The sequence below is a fragment of the Hyperolius riggenbachi genome, chromosome 3, assembly GCF_040937935.1.
Source record: "Hyperolius riggenbachi isolate aHypRig1 chromosome 3, aHypRig1.pri, whole genome shotgun sequence".
Taxonomy (NCBI): domain Eukaryota; kingdom Metazoa; phylum Chordata; class Amphibia; order Anura; family Hyperoliidae; genus Hyperolius; species Hyperolius riggenbachi.
The window spans coordinates 54,407,812-54,427,394 of record NC_090648.1 but is presented as its reverse complement, the minus strand read 5'-3'; the positions used below and the strand labels follow the sequence as shown (position 1 = coordinate 54,427,394).

At 45.0% G+C, this 19,583-nt stretch overlaps 1 protein-coding gene across 3 annotated transcripts in view; it reads right to left on the bottom strand.

Annotated features, from left to right (window-relative positions):
- The window catches only part of LOC137562612 (DENN domain-containing protein 1B-like), a 100,508-nt gene that overhangs the window by 67,458 nt on the left and 13,467 nt on the right, over nt 1-19,583 (bottom strand). For all 3 annotated transcript variants that reach the window (XM_068274116.1, XM_068274117.1, XM_068274118.1), the window contains exon 3: nt 2,388-2,431. In XM_068274116.1, the coding sequence (XP_068130217.1) occupies nt 2,388-2,431 (44 nt within the window). The remainder of the gene's footprint in view (nt 1-2,387; nt 2,432-19,583) is intronic.

The following is a 19,583-nucleotide window of genomic DNA, read 5'->3' as shown; positions in this document are numbered from 1 at the left end:
ATCACTGGTCTATACTATCCAGAGCCTTAACTCTGCTCTGGTAAGTATCAAGCCTGAGGCCAGTTTCCTCCCTTTAGGTTTACTTTAAGGCTAAATTTGACAATTGATAAATATTGTTAGTGATCATTTTGGGTACACGAGGAGTTTGTTGCAGACATATTTCTCAGCTTAGCCTGTTCTGATTAATGGAGATAACCGATAATGGTCAGTATGATGTAATGATAATAATAAATAATAATAATAGTAAGGCAAGCGATCAATTGGTTCCTGATAAACCGATCAGCCTTGTGCGAGTCATCTGTTCTAACGCCCTTTCTGCTTGATGTAAATTAGATATCAGCGGAAGTGTAGTTGAGAATAGTCTGTACCACTAGCACTGTACCATGTGATGCTGTACTGTGTGATGCAGTATCACATGACGCAGTATCATGTGAAGCAGTACCACATATGGGCAGCCCGGTGGCGTAGTGGTTTGCATTCTGGCCTTACAGCGCTGGGTCCCCAGTTCAAATCCCAGCAAGGGCACTATCTGCATGGAGATTGTACGATCTCCCCGTGTTTGCATGTGTTTCCTCTGGGTACTCCAGTTTCATCGCAAAAACATACAGAAGTCATTATACAACACACAGCTGCCAAAGGCATAGTTGAATGATTATTCTATGTGTATGGAAGTCTTTATGGCAATGGGTTACCTTTTACAGGGGAAGGGGGGGGGGGACAAAATGTGGTCATGATTAGGTATAGTCAGTGAGATGCTAAGCATTCCAAGTCGTTGCATTTGATTGGTTAAACTCTACGGTGCATAGAATTTGCATGAAAGTCAGAATTACTAGAATCTCATTGACCACCCCTTGTCGTCATCAATGCAGTGAGGTGACAAAAAGGGCATGTAGGAGGCGCTGCACTGGCATTGAGTCTAGCAACCTAAAAAAAACAAAAAACTGTAGATAATCACCTAATTAAAGTGAAGGCTCTGGATCCCAAAGAGCCTTCCCGGTCCACTCTCAGTCTCCTTGTTCCACCGCTGTGCTCCACTCGATATTGGCACCTTTGGGATCTCCTCTGAAGGCTTCGGAAACCCTTTGCATCCTGAAGACTCGCGTGTGTGCAGTGCGGATCCGCTAATGCTTGGAAGGAACACAAGTACTTCTAAAGCCTGCTCAAGAAGGGCTGAAGACGTGTTTGTCGTGCAGGTCTAATAATTATACCGGGAGGACAGAGCTGGGACAAGTACATGGAGAGAGGACCGAGGATGCTCTATAGGATACATAGCCCTCCCTCCTCTTAGGTGAGGCCAGTGCACACCAAACACCTCTAGTAGATCCGCAAAACACTAGAGGCTTTTGAAGCATATTTTCAGAGCGATTCTAGGTAGGTTTAGAGAGGTTTTCTAAACATGCCTAGCGTTTTTAGGAGCGTTTTTGTGTCGCAGATTTCATATTTTGTTACAGTAAAGCTGTTACTACTGAACAGCTTCTGTAACAAAAACGCCTGGAAAACTGCTCTGATCTGGCGTTTTTCAGAGTGGTTTTCCACTTTCCTATACTTGACATTGAGGCAGAAACGCCTCAGAAATCTAAAAAATGCTGCAGCCCCCGAGTTTGCATTTGTGAAAAAAACGAACCGCTCTGGTGAGCACCAGCCCATTGAATTACATTACCCAAGCAGTTTTCAAACATCTAGCGTTTTCAAAAATGCTCACAAACCGCTCTGGTGTGCACCAGCACAAGTGTTTAATTCTTTTCTCACTGCAGGATTGCTTTAGGGCAGGCGTGTCCACATTTTTTAGACTCAGAGGACTCCAAGTCTTCGAGATCTACTGTAACCCCCCCCCCCCGCCATATAATTCCAGACTCCCATCCCGCATCTTCTTCAAACATAATTGCTGAGGTGTACACAGTAGCGGGATGGAGCAGAGTAGATTATGTGGCAGCCTGGATTGCTTGCTGGTCCTGAATAGATGTGCCAGTAGCAGCAGCTGGTGACAATGGCCACCAGACGCAGTGATGCAGGAGACCAGGGGCACAGCCAAGAACCCTGGTGCAAGAAGTAGAAGCTGGGGAGGAGGAGGGAGTTGGGATCCTATGGGCTGGCATGGCTGGGTGGCTGCAGCATGACAGCGGCTCCTCCTACTCCCATGGGAACTGCTGGAGGGGAGGAACAACAGACACATATACCGCCCTCATTTGCTCTTGCACTGTGATTGGCCGGCGACGCACTGCCAGCTTGCAGCTACTTCACTACTTTGAGCGTCCGACCGCAATCTACCCAACAGTCCTTTGCAATCTACTAGTACATCACGATCAACACAATGGGCATCCCTGCTTTAGGGCTCTGGAAACTGTGATCTTACTCCTAAAAAAACATTCAGTACAGTACATCCTCACCTGGTCATCAAAATGGTCAGGAAATTGTATTTTAAGCTCTGGATCTGAAAGGTAGAAAATAAATGCTTGAAAAACATTTATGACGTTAAAGCAATACCTTTTTTATAAAATTTTAAAAATGCAGCTTCCTTCAGTGCTCATTAGAGATGAACTCAACCATCCCAATTTTATTTATTTACTTAATGTATTTATAAAGCGCCAACATATTACGCAGCGCTGGACATTAGTTAAGGTTACAGACAATATTTAGGGGTAACATACGGCAATATGACAATACAGGAATACAAGAAAAACCAGATCACACAGCACAGTATGAGTACAAGGTAATGGTTGGAGCATGGAATTAGGCAAGTTTGGTTCACTCAAATGCATAGCATGGGTGCACAGTAATGGAGGTGCATAATCAGGTAGGACACAAAAAGAGGAGGACCCTGCCCAAAGGCTTACAATCTAGAGGGAGAGGTAGGGACACAAAAGGTAGGGGACCAAAGTTCCGATGCAGGTTTAGAGCACTAGTGAAGGGTGGTAGGCCAGAGTGAAAAGGTACATTTTGAGGAGCTTCTTGAAGGTGTTAAAGGAGGGCAGCTGCCCTAATAAGTGGAGGTAGGAAGTTCCATAGTGTTGGAGCAGCTCTTGAGAAGTCCTGGAGGCGTGCATGGGACTGGGTGATGCAGGGGGCCGTCAGGCGAAGTTCATTGGAGGAACGGAGTGAGCGGCTAGGTGTGTACCTCTGAGTAAGATCGGAAATGTAGGTTGGACAGGATTTGTGGACGGATTTGTAGGTCAATTTATACTCAAAATTATGTAGGGAGGTTTCCACAAAATGATGGGGTGTAGTAGAACCAATAAATAACTAAATTGAGTACACATTTAAAGATAGATACTGTAGTATATAAAGATATGTAGTATATATTCATCATTATTGTGGTGAAAACTCCACCCAAAAATTGCAACTACACACAGTCCAAAGAAATCCAATATGACAACTAAATACTATTTGTATGCAATCTCGGTATCCGATGTACCACAAGCAGAGCAGGATCATCTACAAGGCAACCTAGGCAAGTGCCTGGGGCCCAGTAGGTCTCAGGGGGCCCAAATACCATTTTTTCTGACCCTTTTCCCATCTTAGATTACCAAAAGGAGGAGCCAAAGCAACTGCCTTGCCTAGGTATGTACGCAAATGAGAAACCAATGATCTGAAAGCTATAGTTCAGGCCTCCATACCATAGGTATCAAGATCATGGCTTCAGGACCCATTCCCTCTTGGCATACAGAGGGGTAAGAAATGGAAGCAGTATTAGACTTTGAGTTCTTAAAGGACAACTGAAGTGAGAAGAATATGGAGGCTGACATATTTATTTTCTTTTAAGAAATACCAGTTGCCTGGCAGCCCTGCTGATCTAGCTGCAGTAGTGTCTGAATAACACCAGACACAAGCATGTGGCTAGTCCTGTCAGATCTGACAATAACACCTCATCTGCTGCATGCTTGTTCAGGGTCTATGGCTAAAAGTGTTAGAGGCAGCGGATCAACAGGATAGCCAAGCAACTGGTATTGCTTAAAAGGAGATAAACATGGCAGCCTCCTACATATGCCTTTTGTTACTGTTGTCCTTTAAGCTCAAAAATCAATGCAGACGGAGAATGCAGCCATGAAATTAAAAGACTTAGAAGGAAAGCCATGAAAAACTTGGACAGTGTAATAAAAAACAGAGATTATACCTTGTCAACAAAGGGTCGGATAGGCAGTGGCGTAGCAATAGGGGGTGCAGAGGTAGCGACCGCATCTGGGCCCTTGGGCCAGAGGGGCCCTCCCTCAAGCACAATCTAAGCTCTATATCGGTCCTGTGCTGGTAATAACCACTAATATAGATGCTTTAAAGAGAGTCTGAAGCGAGAATAAATCTCGCTTTAGACCTCATAGTTAGCAGGGGCATGTGTGCGGGGGAGAGGCGGCGATGTGCGTCTGCTAGACACGCTGAGAGGCAGGGCTGCAGCCGTTAACCCTGCCTCCAGGAAGAGCAAAATTTACGACCAATTTGGTGGTTGATTTTGCAGGGGGGGGTTGGGGGTGAAGGGACCCCCGTTTAGCCGCGGGATAGCGGCGTTTTAGCAGGGGCACACGTGCCCCTGCTAACTATGAGCTCTGAAGCGAGAATTATTCTCGCTTCAGTGTCTCTTTAAATAGTAGTAATCATTAACAAACTGTTCCCCATCCCCTTCTTGCACCTTTCACACTGTGTTGTCCTTGGCAGGTTTTGGTGCGTCGTATCAATTGTTATGTATAGAGTGCTTGGGGGGCCCCATGTAAAACTTGCACCTGGGCCCATAGCTCCATAGCTACTGCGAATAGGCAAAGCCACGGTTTTTCCAGTAGTAATGTATGGCTGTGAGAGTTGGACCATGAGGAAGGTTGAGCGCTGTGGAATCAACACCTTTTAATTGTTGTGCTGGAGAAGACATTTGAGAGTCCCGTGGACTGCAAGACGATCCAATCAGTCAATCCTTAACCACCCTGGCGTTCTATTAAGATCGCCAGGGCGGCTGCGGGAGGGGTTTTTTTAAATTAAAAAAAAACTATTTCATGCAGCCAACTGAAAGTTGGCTGCATGAAAGCCCACTAGAGGGCGCTCCGGAGGCGTTCTTCTGATCGCCTCCGGCGGCCAAAAGTAACACGGAAGGCCGCAATGAGCGGCCTTCCGTGTTTTGCTTACTTCGTCGCCATGGCGACGAGCGGAGTGACGTCATGGACGTCAGCCGACGTCCTGATGTCAGCCGCCTCCGATCCAGCCCTATTTGTTCCGGCTGCGCAGGGCTCAGGCGGCTGGGGGGACCCTCTTTCGCCGCTGCTCGCGGCGGCGATCAGGCAGCACACGCGGCTGGCAAAGTGCCGGCTGCGTGTGCTGCTCTTTATTTCATCAAAATCGGCCCAGCAGGGCCTGAGCGGCACCCTCTGGCGGTAATGGACGAGCTGAGCTCGTCCATACCGCTAAGGTGGTTAAATACTGTAAATGAAACCTGACTGTTCATTGGAAGGAGCACTACTGAAGATGAATGAAGATGAATGCGCTTTGTACACTGATTTGGACCTGATTCTGGGAAAGATCGAGGGCAATAGAAGGGCAAAGAATGAAATGGCTACATTACATAATATCATGATCAACAAGCATGAGCGTGGACAAACTTCAAGTTTAGTAGAGGATAGAGGGGCCTGGCATGCTGTGGTCCACGGGGTCGCTAAGATTTGGACACAAATAGGGACTGAACAGAACATATACCGGTACATTAATAATTTAATATATAAATAATAACACATAAGTAAAAGTAGAGATGAATATTTTTAATGGAATATATTGTTGCCTGGTTTTATTGGATACTGTTTGTATTTGCATTGTTTGGTGGGGTTCCACTACAGCATTAGTCCTCAATGAATTCTAAATACGTTTTTAAATTACAGCCAGAGCAGTGCTGCATACCATTTTCCATTGAATCAGCTTAGCAGGAGCAGAGCACCCTCGTCTGCTGCCCTCACTGATGACTCATCCTTCTGTCTCAGCAGGAAGGAGAGGCGTCTGACCAAAGGGTACGTCAGCATCTGCTCTCCACCACATCTCCAGTGTAGCAACAAGTACTCTTCTTTCAAGCACAGCTTCATACAAATGACCAGCCTAGGTCTTAGGTGGCTGAATACTAAAAACAATTCTGCTCTTTAGATTGCAGCGTAATGGCAGTACAGTAGCCAAGTGATTAGCACGCCTGCTTTGCAGCGTTAGAGTCTTGTGTGCACGTCTGTGTGAGTCAGTGTGTTCTCTCAATGGGGTTGGTTCACAAAGCTTACTTATTTTTCACCTTAACTGTAAAGGCGCGTACACACGCCATACTTTAGCAAACGACGGGTCCGTCAGACCCTCCCGCTGGGCAGGCGTTCTGCTGACAGTAGTGGAGCAGATCTGTCTTATCAGTCTGCCGACAGCGTGTACACACATCCTACTGTCGGCAGAACGCCCGCCCAGCGGGAGGGTCTGACGGACCCGTCGTTTGCTAAAGTATGGCGTGTGTACGCACCTTAAGGAGAGCTAATGCATGAGATAAACAAATAAGAGATAAATCATGTGATAAACAGGTAAGGAGAGACAGGGCCGGCCTTAGGTTTCACAGCGCCCTGAGCGAATCCTGATTGCGGTGCTCCCTCTTCATCCTCTTCGCACATGCACACGCACACACACACGCATGCACACACATACACCCAGGCCCATATGCAATTCACCTTATCTCCCAGGACAGTGGTTCCCAACCCTTTGAAGTTGTGACACATCACGCCAAACGCTCAGACCTCCATGACACATCACATATGTATAATAGAAAAATACTAATAATAACCATGAAATGGATGGAAAAAGTGCATTTTCCTGAATACACTTAAAAATGAGGGCTAGAACTTTTCAGGAATATCAATAAAAGCAATCAGTGGGACAGTTAGCCCCTCCCAATTTGGAATGAAAGCAGAGCACCGACAATTTGCACCGCGCGTTATAGCCGATGTGCACCCCCCCCCCATAAAAAAAATCATGTGTAGGTGCCCTCAATATAGGTAGCCAAGCATAGGTGCCCCGAGTATAGGAAGTCAGGTGTAGGTCTCCCCCATAGGTAGCCAGGCGTAGGTGCCTCCAGTATAGGTAGCCAGGAGTAGGTGCCCTTCCTCAGTTTAGGTAGCCAGCTACAGGTGCTGCCAGTAAAGGAAGTCAGGTGCAGGCGCCCTCAGTATAGGTAGCCAAGCATAGGTGCCCCAGTGTAGGAAGTCAGGTGTAGGTGCAATCCATATAGGTAGCTAGCTGTATGTGCCTCCAGCACAGGTAGCCAGTTGTAGGTGCCTCCAGTAAAGGTAGTCAGCTGTAGGTCCCCTTCAGTGCATGTGCCGGCGGCGGCGGATCACTCACATCTCCTCACGTTCCAGCGCTGACGTCACACTTCTCTCCCCGTCTTCTCTCCATCTGTAGTTAGAGCAGGGCTACAAGGAAATGGCTGCCGATGTCTGCATTTGTGGACTTTGGCGGCCATTTTCTTGTAGCCCTGCTCTAATTACAGATGAAGCAGAGTTGCAGAGGCAGGGAGGCGAACGGCGACACCCAATGGCAAACAAAATGCTTTGTTTGAATGCGGCTGGAGCAGTGACAGCCTGTCAGCATATCTCATGTGGCTGCCTAGTGCATATATTTATATTTACCTGCTCCGGACAGCTTCTTCTCTTCCTCCACCGGCGGCTCTGAACTTCTGGCAGGTCTTCTGGGTCCCAATCACATCCGATCACCTGATATGACATGTATTCGAGATCCAGCAGACCATGTCAGCGCGTTACAGCACCACCCGGTGCAGCCCAATAAAGTTTAAGTTTATTTGGCTGCTAAAAGATTCAAGCTATTTTGAATTTAATCCTAGCGATTTCTACAGCAATTGTGATTTACGTGTTTTAGTTTTTAGTGGCTCTGAGTAGTAAAATCACTGCAAAATCGTTGCCCAAACTTTTGCACCTCACTGTACATATGTAGACATGTGACTATGGTAGGGATTAGATTGTGAGCCCCTCTGAGGGACAGTTAAGTGACAATACAACATACTCTGTACAGTGCTACGGAAGATGTTGGCGCTATATAAATACTAAATAATAATATTAGTACAGGAGGTACCGTCATGTAAATAGGTTGAAGCCAGTCTACTAATATTAGAAATGACTTTCAGATAAATATGAGTCAGATGTGTTCTTGTTGGAAACACACCGCAGTTTCCTTATAAACATTCGTCTCTGGGGACAGGAAAATATTCTCAGCAATAGAGGGAGATAAACACTTCCTCTTCTTCAGATGTCCTAATACCCTCTCACACTATGTGATGAAACCCGCACACACACAGCAGGAAGTCTGTGCCATACGGCTGAGCTAATGGATCAGAGCCAGTACCTGCCAGCACGTGTTGTGGCTCCACCCAGGGCCGTGCCGAGGCATAGGCTGGAGAGGCTCCAGCCTCAGGGCGCAGTGTAGGAGGGGGCGCAGAATTCATTCAGCTGTCATTCCTAATTGTGTTTGAAGCAGAAAGAAATAAGAAAAGGGGATACATGGCAGTGACTGCAAGCCAGATAACTAGAGATTAAGGTGTTGGGGAGGTTGTGGACCCTGTGGCCCTCTTAGTCTAATAGCAATCAGTGTGTGACAGCTGGGGTGGCAGGGATGGAGGGGCGCACTTTGGTGTCTCAGCCTTGGGTGCTGGAGGACCTTGTCCCGGCTCTGGCTCCACCACATGAGTTGGGCCACGCGTGGTACTGCTAGTAAAAAATACAGTAAAGCCTTGGATTGAGTGTAACTTGGTTTAAGAGCGCTTTGCAATACAAGCAAAATGTTCATGAAAGTTTGACTTGATATACAAGCAAAAAAGTGTATACATTTGTCACATTATCACACCTGAGCCGATAGTTCTTCCCCCTTTGATGCTGCAGGATTGTACGTAATTGTCTTAAAGGGAACCAGAGACGAAGCACCCTCATGTATTTTACCATATATATCAGTGGGAACATTAGAGTAAACACCTGCCCTGCTCTCTGTTTCATTCTTCGCGGCTCAGCCTGCTTGTCATCAGTCCTGATAAAATCCCCGACTGAGCATTCAGTCTGGCTTTGCTCAGGAATCATTATATATGGTAAAATACATGAGGGTGCTTCGTCTCTGGTTCACTTTAAAGGACAACCGAGAACAACCGAGGTGACACTATAACATAACCCTCACTGATAAGTAATTACAGCCATAAAACACTTTCCTGGCAGTAAATGGCTTCTGAGAGCAGAAAGGAGATAAAAAGAGGCAATAATTCATCGATTTGAGCTCTGGCATACTTCAGTGAAGGTGTCATTGAGCAGAGACAATGGAACCGTTAAATCTTAAAAACTAGATTTAAAATATAAAATAAAATTGTGGGATATCTAAAAAAGTAATTTTTAGAAGAAGGAGGATAGACACAATTATTTTTTTCATCAGTTTATTTTCACCTCAGGTGTCCTTTAATCTGAGTGTAGACACTGTGCAAAGTCACATTTTCATGAAATTCTTAAAAGTAACTGTCTTTGGATAAGTTCCTTGTTAAAGCCACACTAAAAAAAAGGTTGGAAAGACCCAACAGATGCAATAATTCTGTTAGTTATAGTGAAAATCTTGTTTATATCTTTATTTTATACTAATTTACTATAACTGTTTTTCAGTGGTGGGCCGAAATTTCGCATCGAAATTTGCAATTACACTTCATAATCATAACGCGAACTTTCAGGGAAAACGTAATTAATTTCATATGTAATAGTGATATTTTATAATTTTGAGTATTTTTTGCGTAATTTTCACGCAATTTCGCTAAAGTTTGTGCCGAAGTTAGCGGTTAATAGCAAAACCCCCATACATGCTATTGCTACCAAGATTGCTACACACGTTAAAGAGAATATTGGGTACAAGTCAAAATTTTTTTTTTTTTTTTTTAAAAAGACCTTGTTGTTTTTGAGAATCGATTTTAAATATGCAAAGAAAAATGTTTTTTAGTTTCAATAGTTTTTTTTGGTTGGGGTTTTAACAAAGAAATTTACAAACAGCCTAGTCTAGGCACTTACAGTTTTTTCCATCAGTGTTTACATTAATGACAATAATAACAATACAGTAAGGTAGAGAAATGTTTTTGTCATTTTTTTGTTTAAAAACCATTTTTTCTTTGCATTTTTAAAATAAATTTTCTCAAAAACTACAAGGTCTTTTCGGAAAATTCTTTTTTTGACTTGTACCCACTTGACTTGTTCTCCTTAACATGTCTTATGGGTGCTTTGTTATTCACTGCCAAAGTTGGCATAAAATTATGCAAAAATTATGCGAAATTTTAGGCGAAATTACGAATCACTACACGAAATCAATTGAGTTTACAAATCACAATTAAGCATAAGCGTAAATGCAAAAATGTAAGCGTAATTTTGCGTAATCGTAATTAGCTGGTTACCATCATAATTACGTGTTTTTGGATTATGGAACAAATCAACTGGGTTTCCATTAATTCTTATGGGGAAATTTGCTTTGATATAAGAGTGCTTTGGATTACAAACATGTTTCCAGAACGAATCATGCTTGCAAACCAAGGTTCCATTGTAGTGGTAATTTACATTACCGATATTTTACTATGCACTTATCTGTCAGAGGCGTAGCAATAGCTCCTGTCACCCCTGCGACTGCTGGGGGGCCCGGGGCTGTGGGGGCCTGCTCGTCCCCTCTCCCCACCCACATGCAGGGTAGCGCAGGGTGCAGTGTGAGATTTTCCTGCTCCATCCCTGAGGATCTCCTCCATGCTTCACAGTTGCACTGTAATGATCGCTGCTGCAGCAGCTATTGCTGGAAGTAGTAGTGCTGCAGCTCAGGCAGTTCTGATCTATTTCCATGCAAGCTGCATAGATTTGTCTGTCTTTCCCTGCTGTCAGCTTGTGATTGATTATCATTCACCTGTGTGGGAATCTGCATGTCTGCTCCCATTGGATGACCTCAGTATAAAGATCTGCTTCCTGCAGGACTGCTCGGGTTTTCATAGCTTCAGTGTAAGCCAGTCTTGCTGTCGCTTTAGCCCCCGATCGTGTTTCTTGTTATAAAGATACTTTGCTAGTCTTTGCATCATATATTGGTTCATTGCCAATATATATGCATACCAGCACGTTTATTATTTTCCTTGTATTTGTGTTACGTTAATACATCAGTGTCGCTGATGTATACGTACACGAACTGTTTATATCCTGTGTGCAGTTAGTCAGCTTTCCAGCACGTTTTGGTAGGTTGCGCGTACCGTGACCACCCGTGCTGAGGTAGTTACCCTGCTTCTGGTACCGTTTGTGGATTGCGTTCATCTCTGCGAAGAGATAACGAATCCTTCTGAATCCTGTTCTGTTACTGTTTGTGGATTGCGTTCATCTCTGCGAAGAGATAACGAATCCTTCTGAATCCTGTTCTGTTACCGTTTGTGGATTGCGTTCATCTCTGCGAAGAGGTAGCGAATCCTTCTGAGTCCTGTTCCCTGTATTACTCCAGTCCTAGTCAGCGTTCCTGCTTATGTCATATATCGGTTCATTGCCGATATATACATATGTTAGTCAGACGTTACAAATAGTTTCATTGATAGCTGTAATTGTAATACGCTAGGAAAACATACTTATTGTATATTTATCTGTGTTACGTTCATCTATCTTAATCCTGCTGTTTCCTGACTGTCCTGTCCTGTCTTTGTGAGGCACGCCATCGCCGCAGCGCATTGGCTGCCTCATTCCAGTCTGTCTGGTTTTGGACGCTTGCTGTCGCTAAGTAGCCGCTTGCTAGCAAGCGTTCATTCTGTCTACCTGTCCTGATCTCCTCAGTTCTGGTTTGTGCGCTCAGCGCTACTTTGCGCTGAGACGTTATAACGAAAGCATTGTTTGTGGCTGTCAGATCTGCACCGGCTCTGTGCGCCACAATCTCCTATTGGAGTCAGTCCTCCCCTCCACTATACTAGGGATAGCCTGTTTCCTGGTGCTAGTGTGTGTACCTCCTCCACGCCAGCTCATGCGTTGCATGCTGACTGTGGAGAATACACCACCAAGCCTTACATGCACACTTTCTGCTGCCACCTCCCGATCACATGACTAGTGTGAGTCACATGTTCAGGCAAGGGGGATGGTAGCATAGAGCGAATGGTATCTGGGAAGTACAGAGGAGAACCGCAGTGCTGGAAGCAGGCAAATATCTCACCTCAGCTTGTGCTACTCCACAATGGTCTCAATTCATTAAAGATGGCCCTACACTTATAGATTTGCAGCAGATTCGACCATCAGATAGATTTCTCTCAGATGTCTGTCAAGTGGAATCTGACAGGAATCTACAGTATCTGATGTGAGCCACACACTAGGAACAGATTTCCAATAGATTTCAGAATGAAATCTATTGGAAATCTATTGAAAAATTGATCTAAATGCATTATTGGACCATTAGATCCAATGCAACTCTATGGGCCATCGATCTGCTTCCAGCAGCAGATAGACCTTGATTTTCCATCCTGTCAGATAGATCAAATCGATCTAAATCGGTCGCAAATCGAACAGCCAATCGATCAGCAATCGATTTCTGATCGATTCAATCAAATCGAACAATCAATTGAAGGCTGAAATCGGCCAGAGTATGGGCTCCTCAAGCTTATCTCCTGTCTTTTATAACATTTCTGAGCTGTTTCTAGTGTTGTCACTATGGTGATAAGCCATGTAGTAACCTTAACTCTTCTGCCTTTAAGTTAAGGAGAGATCTCTAAAGTTAACATTTCAATCCTTAAAATAACTACAGAATTCTAAAGTTAAAGATAGGCTGTTAATTAACTGCATGTGAAAATTACTACAGAGCTAACTTGAGGACTGAAGTGATAAGATAACTCTCTCAATGTGAAAATGTATATCTACACCTTGAAGCGAAACCAAAACAAACATTTTTTTAATTCAAAATATTTAGTTGCACCACTCTGACACATACAAAGATAAATAAACACTCCTTCAAGCCTATGAGCATTTCAGTGCATGCTTTTCACCCTTCTCTTTTCATAACTAGGGTTATACAGGTGGCAGCCATTACTTCTGAGCTTAGTAGGAGGTTTTAGATCATGGGTGTGTTTGTCATCAGCTACCCTCCCTCACAGGGGCGTAGTCTATGTGAAATCTCACACAAGCTGAGATCACCTCTCCTGTGACATCATCAGTAGCAGCCTGTGTTTTGTTTTCTATCTCCTCCACCAGTCTGCCGGATTCTGTCCCGGCAATATGAAAGGAAGGGAGGGTTTCCTCCAATAAATGTAAAATATTTTATATTTGTCATCATGCAGCTGAAAAAGGCTGCTATTTATTATTATAAGCTAGAAAATAGATTTTATTTCTGAAATCTTCTTCTTTAGTGAAGGCAAGCTTCTTTAGTGAATTAACACTGAAAATACCTCTCCCTGTGTGGAGATAAGTTTTCACTTGCCTTATTATCACCAGGATGATCTTAGTGAATTGAGGCCTTGAGTGCTGTGTCAGGGGCAAGGTGCCCTGGTAAGTGGGGCGGGGAGTTTGGATTCCAGGAGGCAGCATGGACTCGGCACATGCAGAGAGCACCCCAGGTGCAGAGAGAACTGCAAGGCCAAAATGTTAATGACTACTAGTGGCATAGCTAAGGAGCTGTGGGCCCCGGTGAGAGTTTTACATTGGGGCCCCCCAAGCAATTGATACGGCGCACCAAAACCTGCCAAGGACAACACAGTGTCAGAGGTGCAAGAAGGGGATGGGGAACAGTTTGATTACCACTATTCAAAGTATCTATAGAAGTAATTATTATTACGAGCACAGGACCAATAGAGAGCTAATACTGTGGTTGACGGTGGCCCCTCTGGCTCAAGTGCGCCCTTGTGCAGTCACAGCCTCTGCATCCCCTATTGCTACGCCCCTGTTAATGACCACTAAAATAAGGTTGTGTTCCTTCTTCTTAAATGAAACGTGGCTGAGCAATATATTAAATAGGGAAGAGCAAGTGAAACCCGGAAAGACTGTGCAGCGTAAACTTTCTGACCTTTTCAGTTATAAAGCACCAACACTGAAGATTAGATACTGTATAAGCTTAAAGGGGCACTATGGCCAAAAATTGTAAACTTTACAATATGTACAAACATATACAAATAAGAAGTACGTTTTTTTTTTACCAGAGTAAAATGAGCCATAAATTACTGTTCTACATTGTTGTTACTTACAGTAGGTAGTAGAAATCTGACAGAACCGGCAGGTTTTGGACTAGCCCATCTCCTCACGGGGGGATTCTCGGGGATTTATTTATTTTCAAAAGCACTTAGTGAATGGCAGTTGCTCTGTCCAAATGCCAAAAAACTGTGTAGCGAGCAGGGAAGCTGGCCAGCATCTTTGTTTAAATCCTTTTTAGGGAATATCTTTATAAAGAATAAAAGCCTTGCTGAGAATGCCCTATGAAGAGATGGACTAGTCCAAAACCTGTCGCTTCTATCAGATTTCTTCTACCTAGACAAATACAAGACAAGACAAATAACATTTATATTGCGCTTTTCTCCTTGCGGACTCAAAGCGCCAGAGCAGAGCAGCAGCCACTAGGGCGCGCTCTATTGGCAGTAGCAGTGTAAGGGAGACTTGCCAAAGGTCTCCTACTGTAAGTGACAGCAACATAGGAGAAAAGTAATTTATGGCTCATTTTACTCTGGAAAAAAAAAACGTACTTCTTATTAGTATATGTTTGTACATATTTTACATTTTAAAATTTTTAGCCATATTAACCACTTAAGCCCAACTGGACGAGATTTCTTGTCCAGTTGGGCTGCGCGCACTCCCGTGGGTCGCGCGCGCTCCCGCGGGCCCCCCCGTGCGCGCCCCCGCTGCTGCCCGTTAGCCCACCGATCAGTGAAAGGGATTATAAATCCCTTTCGCTGATCGGACCCCCCCCGGAGAAAAGCCGACAGCGTCTCTTCAGACGCTGCGGCTTTTCTGAGCTCTGGGCTCCTTTCTTCTGCCTGGGAGCGAGATCGATCGCTCCCAGGACTTTTTGATTCTGGCCATCTTGTGGCCAAATAGCAAATTGCACCTAAAAAGAAAAAAAATTACAAATAAACATATAAATATATTAAAAAAAAACCCTGTTTACCTCCCACACCAAAAAATACCCACATACAAGTTTACATTAAAAAAAAAAAAAAATTACAATAATAAAAAAAAAAAAAAAAAACATAAATAGTTACCTAAGGGTCTGAACTTTTTAAATATTCATGTCAAAGGAGTATATCAATATGATTTAATAAATTATGGGCTTCTAAACAGTGATCAACGCAAAACGGAAAAAATGCACCTTTATTTCCAAATAAAATATTGTCGCCATACATTGTGATAGGGACATAATTTTAACGGTGAAATACCCGGGGCATATGGGCAAATACAATACGTGAGTTTTAATTATGGAGGCATGTATTATTTTAACCACTTCCCGACCGCCGTATGTACAATTGGCGGCCGGGAAGTGCACCCCGCAAGGACCGCCGTATTGACAATTGGCGGCGGTCCTTGTAGGGGCATGGGCAAAGCGATCGCGTCATCAGTGACGCGATCCTCCGCCTCCGCCTGGCGCCGCTCACCCGCCGCAACATCCCGCCGGCGGGATGTTAACCCGACGATCGCCGCATACAAAGTGTATAATACACTTTGTAATGTTTACAAAGTGTATTATACAAGCTGCCTCCTGCCCTGGTGGTCCCAGTGTCCGAGGGACCACCAGGGCAGGCTGCAGCCACCCTAGTCTGCACCAAGCACACTGATTTCCCCCCCCCCCCTGCCCCAGATCGCCCACAGCACCCATCAGACCCCCCCCTGCCCACCCCCCAGACCCCTGTTTGCACCCTATCACCCCCCTAATCACCCATCAATCACTCCCTGTCACTATCTGTCAACGCTATTTTTTTTTGTATCCCCCCCCTGCCCCCCGCTCCCTCCTGATCACCCCCCACCCCTCAGATTCTCCCCAGACCCCCCCCCCCCAGACCCCCCCCCCCCATGTACTGTATGCATCTATCCCCCCTGATCACCTGTCAATCACCTGTCAATCACCCGTCAATCACCCGTCAATCACCCCCTGTCACTGCCACCCATCAATCAGCCCCTAACCTGCCCCTTGCGGGCAATCTGATCACCCCCCCACACCAATAGATCGCCCGCAGATCCGACATCAGATCACCTCCAAAATCCATTGTTTACATCTATTCTCTCCTCTAAACACCCACTAATTACCCATCAATCACCCATCAATCACCCCCTATCACCACCTGTCACTTTTACCTATCAGATCAGACCCTAATCTGCCCCTTGCGGGCACCCAATCACCCGCCCACACGCTCAGATTGCCCTCTGACCCCCCCTTATCAATTCACCAGTGCATTAATTACATCTGTTCTTCCCTGTAATAACCCACTGATCACCTGTCAATCACCTGCCAATCACCTATCACCCATCAATCACCACCTGTCACCCCCTGTCACTGCCACCCATCAATCAGCCCCTAACCTGCCCCTTGCGGGCAATCTGATCACCCACCCACACCATTAGATCGCCCGCAGATCCGACATCAGATCACCACCCAAGCGCAGTGTTTCCATCTATTCTCTCCTCTAAACACCCACTAATTACCCATCAATCACCCATCAATCACCCCCTATCACCACCTGTCACTGTTACCCATCAGATCAGACCCTAATCTGCCCCTTGCGGGCACCCAATCGCCCGCCTACACGCTCAGATTGCCCTCAGACCCCCCCTTATCAATTCGCCAGTGCAATATTTACATCTGTTCTCCCCTGTAATAACCCACTGATTACCTGTCAATCACCTATCAATCACCCATCAATCACCCCCTGTCACTGCCACCCATCAATCACCCCCTGTCACTGCCGCCCATCAATCACCCGCTGTCACTGCCACCCATCAATAAGCCCCTAACCTGCCCCTTGCGGGCAATCTGATCACCCACCCACACCAATAGATCGCCCGCAGATCCGACGTCCGATCACCTCCCAAGTGCAGTGTTTACATCTGTTCTCTACCCTAAACACCCACTAATTACCCATCAATCACCCCCTGTCACTGCTACCTATTAGATTAGACCCCTATCTGCCCCTAGGGCACTCAATCACCCGCCCACACCCTCAGAATGCCCTCAGACCCCAGCCCTGATCACCTCGCCAGTGCATTGCTTGCATCTATTCCCCCCTCTAATCACACCTTGAGACACCCATCAATCACCTCCTGTCACCCCCTAGCACACCTACCCATCAGATCAGGCCCCAATTTGCCCCGTGTGGGCTCCTGATCACTCGGCCAAACCCTCAGATCCCCCTCAGACCCCCTTCCGATCACCTCCCCAGTGCATTGATTGCATCTATTTTCCCCTCTAACCACCCCGTGAGACACCCATCAATCACCTCCTGTCACCCCCCTAGCACTCCTATCCATCAGATCAGGCCCAATACAACCTGTCATCTAAAAGGCCACCCTGCTTATGACCGGTTCCACAAAATTCGCCCCCTCATAGACCACCTGTCATCAAAATTTGCAGATGCTTATACCCCTGAACAGTCATTTTGAGACATTTGGTTTCCAGACTACTCACGGTTTTGGGCCTGTAAAATGCCAGGGCGGTATAGGAACCCCACAAGTGACCCCATTTTAGAAAAAAAGACACCCCAAGGTATTCTGTTAGGTGTATGACGAGTTCATAGAAGATTTTATTTTTTGTCAAAAGTTAGCGGAAATTGATTTTTATTGGTTTTTTTTCACAAAGTGTCATTTTTCACTAACTTGTGACAAAAAATAAAATCTTCTATGAACTCGCCATACACCTAACGGAATACCTTGGGGTGTCTTCTTTCTAAAATGGGGTCACTTGTGGGGTTCCTATACTGCCCTTGCATTTTAGGGGCCCTAAACCGCGAGGAGTAGTCTAGAAAACAAATGCCTCAAAATGACCTGTGAATAGGACGTTGGGCCCCTTAGTGCACCTAGGCTGCAAAAAAGTGTCACACATGTGGTACCGCCGTACTCAGGAAAAGTAGTATAATGTGTTTTGGGGTGTATTTTTACACATACCCATGCTGGGTAGGAGAAATTTCTATGTAAATGGACAATTGTGTGTAAAAAAATCAAACAATTGTCATTTACAGAGATATTTCTCCCACTTAGCATGGGTATGTGTAAAAATACACCCCAAAACGCATTATACTACTTCTCCTGAGTACGGCGGTACCACATGTGTGGCACTTTTTTTTACACCCTAAGTACGCTAAGGGGCCCAAAGTCCAATGAGTACCTTTAGGATTTCGCAGGTCATTTTGCGACATTTGGTTTCAAGACTACTCCTCACGGTTTAGGGCCCCTAAAATGCCAGGGCAGTATAGGAACCCCACAAATGACCCCATTCTAGAAAGAAGACACCCAAAGGTATTCCGTACGGAGTATGGTGAGTTCATAGAAGATTTTATTTTTTGTCACAAGTTAGCGGAAAATGACACTTTGTGAAAAAAAACAATTAAAATCAATTTCCGCTAACTTGTGACAAAAAAATAAAAACTTCTATGAACTCACCATACTCCTAACGGAATACCTTGGGGTGTCTTCTTTCTAAAATGGGGTCATTTGTGGGGTTCCTATACTGCCCTGGCATTTTAGGGGCCCTAAACCGTGAGGAGTAGTCTTGAAACAAAAATGACCTGTGAAATCCTAAAGGTACTCATTGGACTTTGGGCCCCTTAGTGCAGTTAGGGTGCAAAAAAGTGCCACACATGTGGTATCGCCGTACTCGGGAGAAGTAGTATAATGTGTTTTGGGGTGTATTTTTACACATACCCATGCTGGGTGGGAGAAATACTTCTGTAAATGACAATCTTTTGATTTTTTTACACACAATTGTCCATTTACAGAGGTATTTCTCCCCCCCAGCATGGGTATGTGTAAAAATACACCCCAAAACACATTGTACTACTTCTCCCGAGTATGGCGATACCACATGTGTGGCACTTTTTTGCACCCTAACTGCGCTAAAGGGCCCAAAGTCCAATGAGTACCTTTAGGATTTCACAGGTCATTTTGAGAAATTTCGTTTCAAGACTACTCCTCACGGTTTAGGGCCCCTAAAATGCCAGGGCAGTATAGGAACCCCACAAATGACCCCATTTTAGAAAGAAGACACCCCAAGGTATTTCGTTAGTAGTATGGCGAGTTCATAGAAGATTTTATTTTTTGTCACAAGTTAGCGGAAATTGATTTTAATTGTGTTTTTTCACAAAGTGTCATTTTCCGCTAACTTTTGACAAAAAATAAAATCTTCTATGAACTCACCATACTCCTAACGGAATACCTTGGGGTGTCTTCTTTCTAAAATGGGGTCATTTGTGGGGTTCCTATACTGCCCTGGCATTTTAGGGGCCCTAAACCGTGAGGAGTAGTCTTGAAACAAAATTTCTCAAAATGACCTGTGAAATCCTAAAGGTACTCATTGGACTTTGGGCCCTTTAGCGCAGTTAGGGTGCAAAAAAGTGCCACACGTGGTATTGCCGTACTCAGGAGAAGTAGTATAATGTGTTTTGTGGTGTA